At 39.8% G+C, this 12,688-nt stretch overlaps 1 protein-coding gene across 1 annotated transcript in view; it reads left to right on the forward strand.

Moving 5' to 3' along the window:
- The window catches only part of OSBPL6 (oxysterol binding protein like 6), a 90,131-nt gene that overhangs the window by 62,880 nt on the left and 14,563 nt on the right, over positions 1–12,688 (forward strand). Inside the window, exons 17-20 of the mRNA XM_083349327.1 lie at positions 3,089–3,342; positions 4,890–5,027; positions 5,327–5,390; positions 7,234–7,312. Of these exons, the coding sequence (XP_083205453.1) occupies positions 3,089–3,342; positions 4,890–5,027; positions 5,327–5,390; positions 7,234–7,312 (535 nt within the window). The remainder of the gene's footprint in view (positions 1–3,088; positions 3,343–4,889; positions 5,028–5,326; positions 5,391–7,233; positions 7,313–12,688) is intronic.

Genomic DNA, 12,688 nt, shown 5'->3' on the forward strand with positions numbered 1-12,688 from the left:
AGACAGCGGTGGCTCACAGCCTTGAAACGGAGATGAGCGCCACCCCCTATAGTCAACAATGAATAGTGGAGTAAAATCTGCCGGGAGCCTTTTCCTTTGCTAATTGAACGTACATACAAATATTTTTAAGTTTTGTTACAAATGAAACTATAAAGTGTAGAATTCCAGCAACCCAGGATCTCTTAATTTTGTTGCATATTTATAGCAATTTTATTGAAGATTACAATTTACCACAATAAAAACAAATGCGAAATAAGAAAAGGAAAGACTAAAAAGAAAAAATTGAAGGTGCAAAAAAGAAAAAGAAAAAGAAGAAAAATTAAAGAAAAATAAATAAATGCAGTAAAGATAAAGTAATATATAAAGAAGTGACTTCCCCCTTCTTTACAAGTATAAACAATTTTAATCACTTATCTTTTAAAACACAACATACCATCTCTTCTTCCCATATCCCATCTGTTATCTATAAATAAATCCATAAAATCTCATTGTTTCAGCTCTATTAGCAAAAGTATTTTTCCTTTAATATATATATATTCTTTAATATATCAATGCTTTTCAATATTTATATGTACAAGATATATATATGTGTATATAAGGATATAATTCTTTTGCATTTTTTATTCTGTTTCATTTTTCTTAGTTTGTATTAATTTTTTATCTTTCTGTTTTTAAACCTTAATAAAAATTATTAAAACTTCAAAGTTTTAATTACCCTTTTACTGTTTATTTCAGAAAGAATTTTTTAAAGTCATTAATATTGTATTTAAAACTTTATTTCGCTAAGGATTGAAGAAAATTTACCTGGTGCCGTAAAACATCACTCCAAATGTTCCTAATAGGTGAAAGGCAGTTAACAATAACAGTTTCCTAAAGTGATTAGAAAAGTATGCAAACTCAGTGTCCTTTCAAAGATACCAACCATGATTTGAATAAGAATCCCTCTCTCCCAGATTGCTAAATCTGTTGGAAACAGTGGCGTAGCGTGGGGGGAGCAGGGGAGGCCGGCCGCACCGGGCGCAACATCTGGGGGGGCGCGCTCGCACTCGCAGCTGTCTGGCTCACTCACTCTTTCTCACTGCAGTGCTGGCTGTGCGAATCCGATCCGAGCCGCCGGGTCGCCGCCCACTGTGGAGGGTGTGTGTGCAAATTACTTGCCTTGCCCCGGGTGCTGACAACCCACGCTACGCCACTGGTTGGAAACCACTGTCTTGAGATCTTCTCATGAGGAGCAACTGTCTGGAGCACACATGGGCAATCTCAAGTCCTCTCCTTGTCTGGAGAGGAATTATGAAAAGCTGGTCTACTCACCAGCTCTTCATTCTGGTGCAACCGTCTTCAGTTCAGCAATTCTTCCCTGGAAATCCAAGGTCCCTTAATTTTGTCATACTGAAAAAAATAAAGTTGAAGACTGAAGAAATGATTAACATGATAATAAAACAGAATTTTATCCTTTGAGACCTAGTCAAGAGCAGGCCTGACCGCTAGGTAAAAATTCAGCAATAAGACAAGCTTACAAGCAAATCAGATACCAAATTCTTCTTCCTTTTTGATGAAAATGATAGTGCCCCTTAGTGGCTGAAATGTATTTTGTATTTACATTTGAAAGCTGTACTCTGTGTATAAGAAATTAGTACTCAGCTACTTGGGGGAAAAATCTAATTACAAAAAAATATTTGGGAAAATAAACAATAGCAATATGTGGGCAATTTCCCTTATTGCATTTATTATTTGAAAAGATATAATTAGATTTTTTTTAAAGCTATTATCAGAAGATTTTTATTTTTCCAATTGTTTTACAGAAAATGGGCTGGGGGGGGGAATAAACCATCTTCCTTCCTCTTTTTTCATTCTTCTTTCCTGAAACTCATATTTCTGCCTCTGTCAGCGAGTAGTTGATTGTATTATATGCAAAAGTACAGTAACATTAAAAAAAATATCCTTTCAAAAAAAGAGATTGCCCTCTTTTAAAAATCTGTTTGGAAAATAAAGTAATGGGAATAGAAAAGCAAAAGTGGGAATGAGTGCGTAGACATAATTCTGTAATTCCATCTGTCGAGGCAGCTATGGAGAAAAAAAACTAAAGTGGTAAAAAGGCAAGCAATGAAAGATTAAGCAAATATGTACCCCTGCGACTTACTTTGCTGTTTGAATATTTCAAGGTAAGCAGCTTATTACATCTTTTGTTTCTGTAACAGTTTGTTATGTACACATGACAAAGCAAAGGAAAATCTAGGTAAAGCCATGGTAAGGCATTGTATGGTTTTATAAAGAAAATAATGACACCTGGATGCCTTGTAAAATTCTATGCACAATAAAAGCTTCATTTGGGACGATTCTTAGATTGATTTTAAATACGCTTTTTAAGGTTTTTGTCTGCCACTCAGGATTTAGTCAGGTGTAGTGATAGTCTCAGATAAGAAGGAAGGACTATGGCCTCAATTGTTGTAACAGGTTCAAAAAAGTGGTACTAACCGCACAGTGAATTTCTGAATCCATGACGTCAGGAGACAATATGACTTTAGTGGTACATTTGGTTAGTTGATTTTAAATAAGCAAACAAATTGTGGCCCCAAATAAGGAAATTCCTTACTGTAGTCTACAAACTTTGTTGTACTAATGTAAGATAATTAAAATTCAAACCTAGTACAGGTATTCCTACCACAGTTGGGATCTATGACTTGGTTGTTAAGCCAAGCAGTTACGAAGTAAAAATCGTGAGATTGCAGGCATGCTTATAATTTTACTTCAGTTTTCTCCTTTGCTCCTTCAGCTGAACTGGGCTTATTTTTCCTCTTTCTCTTTGAGGACATCTTAGTATTGGCTAAATAATTAAGACAAAATTAAAAGAGGGATTCTACAAAAGTCATAAATGTGAAGACTGGATGTTAAAGCTGTTTTTTTTTAGCACTATTGTAACTTTGAAAAGTCACTAAATGAATCAGTGACTGTGAGATCTATAGTTTTATGTAATATCATGCTATGTACATACATACACCCTGCACAAACACAAGCACAAGCACCTACTATATGTATATGTGAGCACATTGTATAGGTTTCACGATATTCTGTTCTGTTTCTCTTTTAGTAATGAATGGGGAGCTAACAGGAGGTGCTTTCAGAAATGGACGAAGGACATGTCTTCCAACACCCTCCCCTGATACTAGTAATATAAATCTGTGGAACATTTTGAGAAATAATATTGGGAAGGACCTTTCCAAAGTATCAATGCCTGTAGAGCTCAATGAGCCTTTGAATACTTTGCAACACCTTTGCGAGGAACTGGAATATAGTGAACTTTTGGACAAAGCTGCTGAAAGTGATGATCCCTATGAACGTATGGTAATGGGCCTGATTATGGAACATATCGTGGTGTTCCATAATGTGTTCCTTCTCTCTTAGACCTCTGATATTTTGCATTCTCTAAAAAAGGAGTGATGTTGGCACAACGAGGGCCTCTAGTTTTTAGAAAAAGACCCAGTTGTTTGACTATAAAAATGAACTTTGTAATATACTTAAAAATTCCAAAATAGCCTGCCCATCTCTCTTCTGTGTGAGAATCATAAAATAGGTTCTGACAGGAAGAGGGTGTTGGCAATGTTTATGTTGCAAAGTCTTGCCCAAGTACCTTTCACTGCATTGCATTCTGTGAGAATGACAGCTATATAAATATATATAAATAAAAATTCAATTGTGGTTTGCATAGGAAAAAAAAGTCCTTATGAACAGTTTCCATTATATTTATTTATATACATGAGCGATGCTCCATCTTCTGTGTCTGGGAAACACACCCAAATTATTGTGAGCTGAATCTCTATAAAGACGTTTAACTGATATATTTTCAAAGGTGTAAAGAAATGTTTTAATTACACAGGATACATCCATTGTTTTTTTTTTCTTATTGCAATACTGCCTTTTTAAAAAGTAGTAGATTTTTTGTTAGCAACTTTTTTATATATATAGAAGTGGTTAAATACTAATGTGGGAGAAATTCACTTAGGAAAGTGTATGTTTCTGATCTAAAAATACAAGAACGGAAGAGTTACTGCAGGATATTCCTCCCATATGCACAATATGTATGAATGAAAAATTTACTACAGTCAACAACTACCTTTTTCTCCCTGAAATGATCTGTAGCTCTTTCTATCATCTGTTCAGTTAGATCAGACCCTCAGATGTAAACAATCTAGTAAGTGTTCACTTTGGAACATTTATTTGGAGCTTCTGGTTCCCAGGCAACTGAGAAGAGAACTTGAAAATGGGAAATTGGTTTGTTCTCAAAGCAATAAAATAGCTTATATTGTGATCCTGTTTGGAAAGAATAAAAAGCATTGCTTCCATAAAGCCTGAAGCTAAAACATCCAGCTCTCTCCCTTCCTTCTGGTTTGCCTCATGTTCTGCACCTCATAATCTGTGATTCCCCACAACAAATAAATATGGCCACTGTATGTTCTTCAGATGCAGATTCCTATCTTGACTTTCCTCTTGTTTTTCCACAGAACCTTGTATCTTTGTAAGTGCATTATTACATTATATTTAACATTATACATAAGCAGACATACAACATAGATTCAGTGTCCATCCTGTCTTCCCCTTAAGTCTTCAAGATATAACATTCTTACATTTTTCTTTCCTGCATTGAAAAGCATTTGTGTCTAATAATAGAGCATTAGTCTGGCATTTCTTTCTGTTTTGATTTAGATCTTTGCTACACTCCGGAAGCAAATGAGAATTAAATAATATTAAAAAAAAAATAACCCATTTTTACTGTAAACAGGACAAAGGTCCACCCTAGAAAAGGAACATGTTTGATTATACAATTGCTACATGTGTTAAGCCAGTCTCTTTCAGAATTGTTTTCTTAAATATTGTTTTGTTGTTCTAATTAGGTCCTTATTGCTGCCTTTGCAACTTCAGGATATGCTTCCACTTATTACAGGGCAGGAAGCAAGCCTTTTAACCCTCTGCTTGGTGAGACTTATGAGTGTATCAGGGAAGACAAGGGATTTCGATTTTTCTCAGAGCAGGTATGAACTGCTATTATAAAGCTAATTATATATTGTTGTATGACTTTTAACTTCTGAGAGGAAGGAGAGTTATTTAAAACATTTCATCTTGATTTACGAAGTGTTGAGAAGATCCTCAGATTTGTTTTAAAACATTTGTTTTTGCAGCATTAGCTAAAATTCAACATTGCAGAGTTCAGCTTTGCATTCATGTTCTTTGCATGGTTGCATAGATTCCCCCCCCCCCCCCAAAGTGTGATGAATATAAAAATCTTGTGTAGATTTTGTATGCATAATTACTTGTATGTATTTTTTTCCAGGTTAGCCATCACCCACCCATTTCTGCCTGTCACTGTGAATCAAAGAATTTTGTGTTTTGGCAAGGTATATATTTTAGTTACAAGTGGATACATCAAATTTCAGTTAAAAAAAAGAAAATTAGATTTTATACAATTCGTTTGTTGAAATTTAGCTGAACAGTTACAATAATGGCAAAGGCCAATTGTTGTTTATTTATCATTATATATTTACATTGAGAAATTAGAAACCAACAGTTTTCTGCCTCTGGATTAGCCTGTTGCTCTGATTAGAACAAGATACCGTATTTTCCGGCGTATAAGACAACTGGGCGTATAAGACGACCCCCTACATTTCCTGTTAAATTATAGGGTTTGGGCTATACTCGCTGTATAAGACTACCCCTCTTCCAACGCACACCAAATAAAAATTAAAAAACATCAGATTTGATTTTAATATGGTAATTTTAATTCAAATGCTTATGACATGCAGGTACTTAGTAGGAAAACTGTCACTTATAAACATAAGGCTGTTTGTCATCAAACATGCAAACATAAAACAGTGCAAGTGGATTAAACTTAATAATAATAATAATAATAATAATAATATAATATAATAATAATAATAATAATAATAATAATAATAATAACAATAATAATAATAATAATAATAAGAATAATAAGAATAAGAAGAAGAAGAAGAAGAAGAAGAAGAAGAAGAAGAAGAAGAAGAAGAAGAAGAAGAAGAAGTTGGAAGGGACCTTTGAGGTCATCTAGTCCAACCCCCTGCTAAGGCAGGAAACCTTATACAATTTCAGACAAATGGCTCTCCAGTCTCTTCTTAAAAACTTCCAGTGTTGGAGCATTCACCACTTCTAGAGGCAGGTTGTTCCACTGGTTAATTGTTCTAACTGTCAGGAAGTTTCTCCTTAGTTCTAGGTTGCTTCTCTCCTTGACTAGTTTCCATCCATTGCTTCTTGTCCTGCTTTCAGGTGCTTTGGAGAATAGCTTGGCTCCCTCTTCTTTGTGGCAGCCCCTGAGATATTGGATCACTGCTATCATGTCACCCCTCACCCTTCTCTTCGTTAAACTACACATACCCAATTCCAGCAACCGTTTCCTATTTTCCTAATTCACTTTTTCACTTTTCCTAATTCACTCTAAAGCTTTCCCTGCGCAGAACCTTAAGTAACACCAGCTGCCTGCAATTAGTGCAGGTTCTCATCCCACCAGGCTCAAGGTTGAGTCAGCCTTCCATCCTTCCGAGGTAGGTAACATGAGGACTCAGATTGTTGGGAGCAATAAGCTGACTTTGTAATAATGCTGCTTGTGGGGGGAGGGTGAAAGCTCTAATAAGCAGGCATATACATAGAATGAAGGCTATTGCTAAGCACATTGATTTGTGCTTTAAATTGTAAGCCGCCCTGAGTCTTCGGAGAAGGGCGGGATATAAATGGGATTAAAAAAAAAAGACCAAATGGGAGATCCACTCCAGGTTTTCCAGCCAGCCTGCCCAGTTCCTGAGTCAAATGTGTCCTTAGAGCTAAGCAGCTGCTCTGGCTACGGCATTCCCCACCTGCCTTTCAAGTTGCTCTTGCATTCCCCACCTGCCTACAGCTGCTCTTCAACTTTAGAAGGAAAGACGCCCAGACCCCAGCCTGTAGAAAATCACAGACTGCAGCTTCTACTCCAATTGGTCCTGCTTTCCCTGCGCAGACTAAATGGAAGATCCGCTCCAAGTTTTCCAGCCAGCCCTGTCCCTAAAGCTTCAGCACCCGGCGTATAAGACGACCCTTGACTTTTGAGAAGATTTTCATGGGTTAAAAAGTCGTCTTATACGCCGGAAACTACGGTATATTAGCTTATATGATATATGAGATGAATAAATGTGTATAGCATTTTGCATCTTTATAAATATTTCTTCTATTCAGATATTAGATGGAAAAACAAATTCTGGGGGAAATCGATGGAAATATTGCCAATTGGAACTCTGAATGTGACACTTCCTAAGTAAGTGCTTTTAGTTTCTATGCCTTTTTTTACTGTTAAACTGTTACTTTTAAATAGCAAGTTATTGTATAACAAATCCGAAAATGTGCAAAATGGAATAGGATCTGTTTTTAGGCAGCGGTAAAAAAGCTGGGATTTCTGAAGAACCAGATTCCTGTGTCCTAGCAATAACAATTAATACTGAAATGAATTTTGGTTGAGCTAGTGTGAAAATGTATTGCTGTTGATGGTCGTTTGTTGAATGGATGGTGTTTTGATCCTTGCAAAAGGTTGTCCGGCATAGCTTGAGAACAGTGAAAACATTCAGATTTTCCTTTGTTATTTTCTTTAAAATGGTAGGTATATTTTAGTAATTGAAAATGAAATATGTCCCTGTACAAACTGAAGAGTGTTGGGAAAGTGGAGGAAACCTGGTGCATTTTTTAGTCTTACTATTCTTTAGTATGCTTATCCTGAAGCGTGTTGCAGTGGATCAGCTGATGCCAACATATTATAACTCAGCTTGCTTCACATAGAACTAATGCAATATGCAAACAGAGCAATAAACTTTAAAAAATGACTCAGATTTCTCATCAGTATGAAGCCCACTCTGTAGCTTTAGACCAGGGCTTTTCAACTGGTGGTACGCGTACCACTGATATACTTTGGCAACTGGCAGGTGGTATGTGACCATCCTAAACAAGTGCAGCAGGAGAGGGAAATGAGCTGAAGCAGCAGCAGCACTGCACAAGCCTGAGGGAGAGACAACTGGAGATGCAGGGCTGTAGGGGCTTGGCAGAAGCCCCAGGATCAGTGCCGGGTTCCAGCTGATTGGCACTTCCAGAAGCAGTGCGCAGCTGGAGGTGCACTGAAGAGAAAAGGAGGAGGGGGAGAGAGAAGAGAGGATATAAAAGGAGGCTTTGGTGGGAAAGGGAGAGGGGAAAAAGACAATGGAGGGAAAGAGAAGGGGATGGAAAAAAGAGAGATGGAAAAGTGCAGCCTTGAGGAGAAGAATCAGCTGGAGGTGCACCGAAGAAAAAAGAAAGAGCGGGAGAGAAGAGAGGATATAAAAGGAGGTGGTTTTGGCGGGAGAGGGGGAAAAAAGACAGTGGGGGAAAAAGTGCAGCCTTGAGGAGAGGAATGAGCTGGAGGTGCACCGAAGAGAAAAAGAGGGGGAGAGAGGATATAAAGGGAGGTGGTTTTGGCGGGAGAGGGGGGAAAAAAGACAATGGGGGAAAAAGTGCAGCCTTGAGGAGAGGAATGAGCTGGAGGTGCACCGAAGAGAAAAAGAGGGGGAGAGAGGATATAAAGGGAGGTGGTTTTGGCGGGAGAGGGGGAAAAAGACAATGGGGGAAAAAGTGCAGCCTTGAGGAGAGGAATGAGCTGGAGGTGCACCGAAGAGAAAAAGAGGGGGAGAGAGGATATAAAGGGAGGTGGTTTTGGCGGGAGAGGGGGGAAAAAAGACAATGGGGGAAAAAGTGCAGCCTTGAGAAGAGGAATGAACTGGAGGTGCACCGAAGAGAAAAAGAGGGGGAGAGAGGATATAAAGGGAGGTGGTTTTGGCGGGAGAGGGGAAAAAAAAGACAATGGGGGGAAAAGTGCAGCCTTGAGGAGAGGAATGAGCTGGAGGTGCACCGAAGAGAAAAAGAGGGGGAGAGAGGATATAAAGGGAGGTGGTTTTGGCGGGAGAGGGGGAAAAAGACAATGGGGGAAAAAGTGCAGCCTTGAGGAGAGGAATGAGCTGGAGGTGCACCGAAGAGAAAAAGAGGGGGAGAGAGGATATAAAGGGAGGTGGTTTTGGCAGGAGAGGGAGGGAAAAAGACAATGGGGGAAAAAGTGCAGCCTTGAGGAGAGGAATGAGCTGGAGGTGCACCGAAGAGAAAAAGGGGGAGAGAGGATATAAAGGGAGGTGGTTTTGGCGGGAGAGGGGGGGAAAAAGACAATGGGGGAAAAAGTGCAGCCTTGAGGAGAGGAATGAGCTGGAGGTGCACCGAAGAGAAAAAGAGGGGGAGAGAAAATATAAAGGGAGGTGGTTTTGGCGGGAGAGGGGGGAAAAAAGACAATGGGGGAAAAAGTGCAGCCTTGAGGAGAGGAATGAGCTGGAGGTGCACCAAAGAGAAAAAGAGGGGGAGAGAGGATATAAAGGGAGGTGGTTTTGGCAGGAGAGGGAGGGAAAAAGACAATGGGGGAAAAAGTGCAGCCTTGAGGAGAGGAATGAGCTGGAGGTGCACCGAAGAGAAAAAGAGGGGGAGAGAGGATATAAAGGGAGGTGGTTTTGGCAGGAGAGGGGGGGAAAAAGACAATGGGGGAAAAAGTGCAGCCTTGACGAGAGGAATGAGCTGGAGGTGCACCGAAGAGAAAAAGAGGGGAAGAGAAAATATAAAGGGAGGTGGTTTTGGCGGGAGAGGGGGAAAAAAGACAATGGGGGAAAAAGTGCAGCCTTGAGAAGAGGAATGAACTGGAGGTGCACCGAAGAGAAAAAGAGGGGGAGAGAGGATATAAAGGGAGGTGGTTTTGGCGGGAGAGGGGGAAAAAAAGACAATGGGGGGAAAAGTGCAGCCTTGAGGAGAGGAATGAGCTGGAGGTGCACCGAAGAGAAAAAGAGGGGGAGAGAAAATATAAAGGGAGGTGGTTTTGGCGGGAGAGGGGGGAAAAAAGACAATGGGGGAAAAAGTGCAGCCTTGAGAAGAGGAATGAACTGGAGGTGCACTGAAGAGAAAAAGAGGGGGAGAGAGGATATAAAGGGAGGTGGTTTTGGCGGGAGAGGGGAAAAAAAAGACAATGGGGGGAAAAGTGCAGCCTTGAGGAGAGGAATGAGCTGGAGGTGCACCGAAGAGAAAAAGAGGGGGAGAGAGGATATAAAGGGAGGTGGTTTTGGCGGGAGAGGGGGAAAAAGACAATGGGGGAAAAAGTGCAGCCTTGAGGAGAGGAATGAGCTGGAGGTGCACCGAAGAGAAAAAGAGGGGGAGAGAGGATATAAAGGGAGGTGGTTTTGGCAGGAGAGGGAGGGAAAAAGACAATGGGGGAAAAAGTGCAGCCTTGAGGAGAGGAATGAGCTGGAGGTGCACCGAAGAGAAAAAGGGGGAGAGAGGATATAAAGGGAGGTGGTTTTGGCGGGAGAGGGGGGGAAAAAGACAATGGGGGAAAAAGTGCAGCCTTGAGGAGAGGAATGAGCTGGAGGTGCACCGAAGAGAAAAAGAGGGGGAGAGAAAATATAAAGGGAGGTGGTTTTGGCGGGAGAGGGGGGAAAAAAGACAATGGGGGAAAAAGTGCAGCCTTGAGAAGAGGAATGAACTGGAGGTGCACCGAAGAGAAAAAGAGGGGGAGAGAGGATATAAAGGGAGGTGGTTTTGGCGGGAGAGAGAAAAAAAAGACAACGGGGAAAGAGAAGGGGACAGAGAAGAAGCTGTGGAAGGAGAGCCCAGCAGGCAAGGAGGAAAAAGAGAGAGGAGAGCGAGAGAGGAAGTAGGGTTGACTGCCCATCTGACCACCAAGGTAGTGGTACATATTAATAAATAAGGATAAATTCATCATACATTTGTCAGTGCAAAGGGAAAGGAACCGCCACCAAAGAAATTAAAACTGGTACTTTTTTCCTTTTTTAAAATGGTTTGAAACATTTTATTAGATTATAGAATAAAATACAAAAATAGAAAAGCAAATAGTAGGACACAGTGGGCAGGAAGAAAAGGGGAAAAAGTGAGGGGAGAAGGGAAAAAGAAAAGGCTTTGACATCCGACTTCCTATGTTCCAATAGAGGGAAGCATTAATATTGAACCTCAACTTTTTACTTTTCCATAATAATGTAAACTAACCATTTCTATAACAACAAGTGAATCTAATCAGTAAAATCCCAAAAAATCCCCCCCCCCTTTTTTTTTAGTCATTAGGTTTTTGACACGTTGCTAAGCACTGGTGGTACTCGAATATTGTCATGTCCTAAAAGTGGTACAGTCTGTGATAAGGTTGAAAAATCCTGCTTTACACAACTGACATTTTAATTTATTTTTAAATTTCTCTATTAGATTTATATCTTGCGTTTTGTTCAGGAACTAAATAGGGACCCTGCCTTTTTTCCCACAACAACCCTGGGTGATAGGCTGTGTTGCGAGAAAGTGGCTTCAAATCAGTGAGTTCTGCAGCTTACATGGGGATATAATCTGGATCTCTCTAATTACAGTCCAGAACTTTAATCACTTACAACACTGGCTGTCTTTGTCTCAATCTAATCTCTCTCAGTGGCTTATATTAACTTCTATGAAGTATCTTTAGAACTGCATACAGTACAAGCAACAGAACGATCAAAGACAATAATTGGCATGAGGGAATTGGCAGACCTGCAAGTTGCAAGTGGATGCATTCATGTTAATCTTTTTTTTGTAATTAATTCTGTTTTGTGAATGTAATCATTGTCTTCTCTGGAAGAGTATAAAAAAGTTTTTTTAATATTCTATTATGTGGATGTTAGTGCCTCCATTATCAGAAGTACCCTGTAAAGCATGATTTCAGGAAAATATCTGACAATCCAAATTATCATTTAAAAATGCTGTAATGTTGCACAGAGCTTTTATGGGGAAAAAGACGGTGGAAGTATTCAGCTTCAGTATAAAGGTAAAGGTTCCCCCGCACACGCATGCTAGTCGTTTCTGACTCTAGGGGCCAGTGCTCATCTCCGTTTCAAAGCCGAAGAGCCAGCGCTTGTCCGAGGACGTCTCCGTGGTCATGTGGCCGGCATGACTAGACGCCAAAGGCGCACGGAACACTGTTACCTTCCCACCGTAATGGTCCCTATTTTTCCACTTGCATTTTTACGTGCTTTCGAACTGCTAGGTTGGCAGAAGCTGGGACGAGTAACAGGCGCTCACTCTGTTACGTGGCACTCGGGATTCGACCCACCAAACTGCCGACCTTCTGATCGACAAGCTCAGCGTCCTAACCCACTGAGCCACCATGTTCCATAGCTTCAGTATAGAGAGACCCCAAAACACTTGATGGACAAGCTTTTTAAATCTTCCATAGCAGGTGTATTCTTATTATTACCATCCCAAACTGTGAGATGACTTTCCAGACATTTGTCAGGCCTGTTGTTTACAGTGTTTAAGTCTTGTTATTCCCCCAGATTTTTTGGGTAGCTTTAGGAATCAGTGTGATGTAATTGCTGATGGATATAGACTCATGTTTGACTAATGTTGCTTTATTATGTTTTTTATGGTGATTGTAAAAAATTGTTGTGGACATAAAAAGTAGAATATAAATGTTTAAATGATTGAAGAGGTAGACCTTTTCCTTCTTTGTGAGTTGTTCTTAATATTGGAAATGTAGTGAGATTTATTTCCACATGAGCTTGGAATGGTTTTAGAAAAGGTAATTCTGAAACGTATTACTTTTCCTTTTCTT

This window comes from Vipera ursinii (genome assembly GCF_947247035.1).
Source record: "Vipera ursinii genome assembly, chromosome: 1".
Classification (NCBI taxonomy): Eukaryota; Metazoa; Chordata; class Lepidosauria; order Squamata; family Viperidae; genus Vipera; species Vipera ursinii.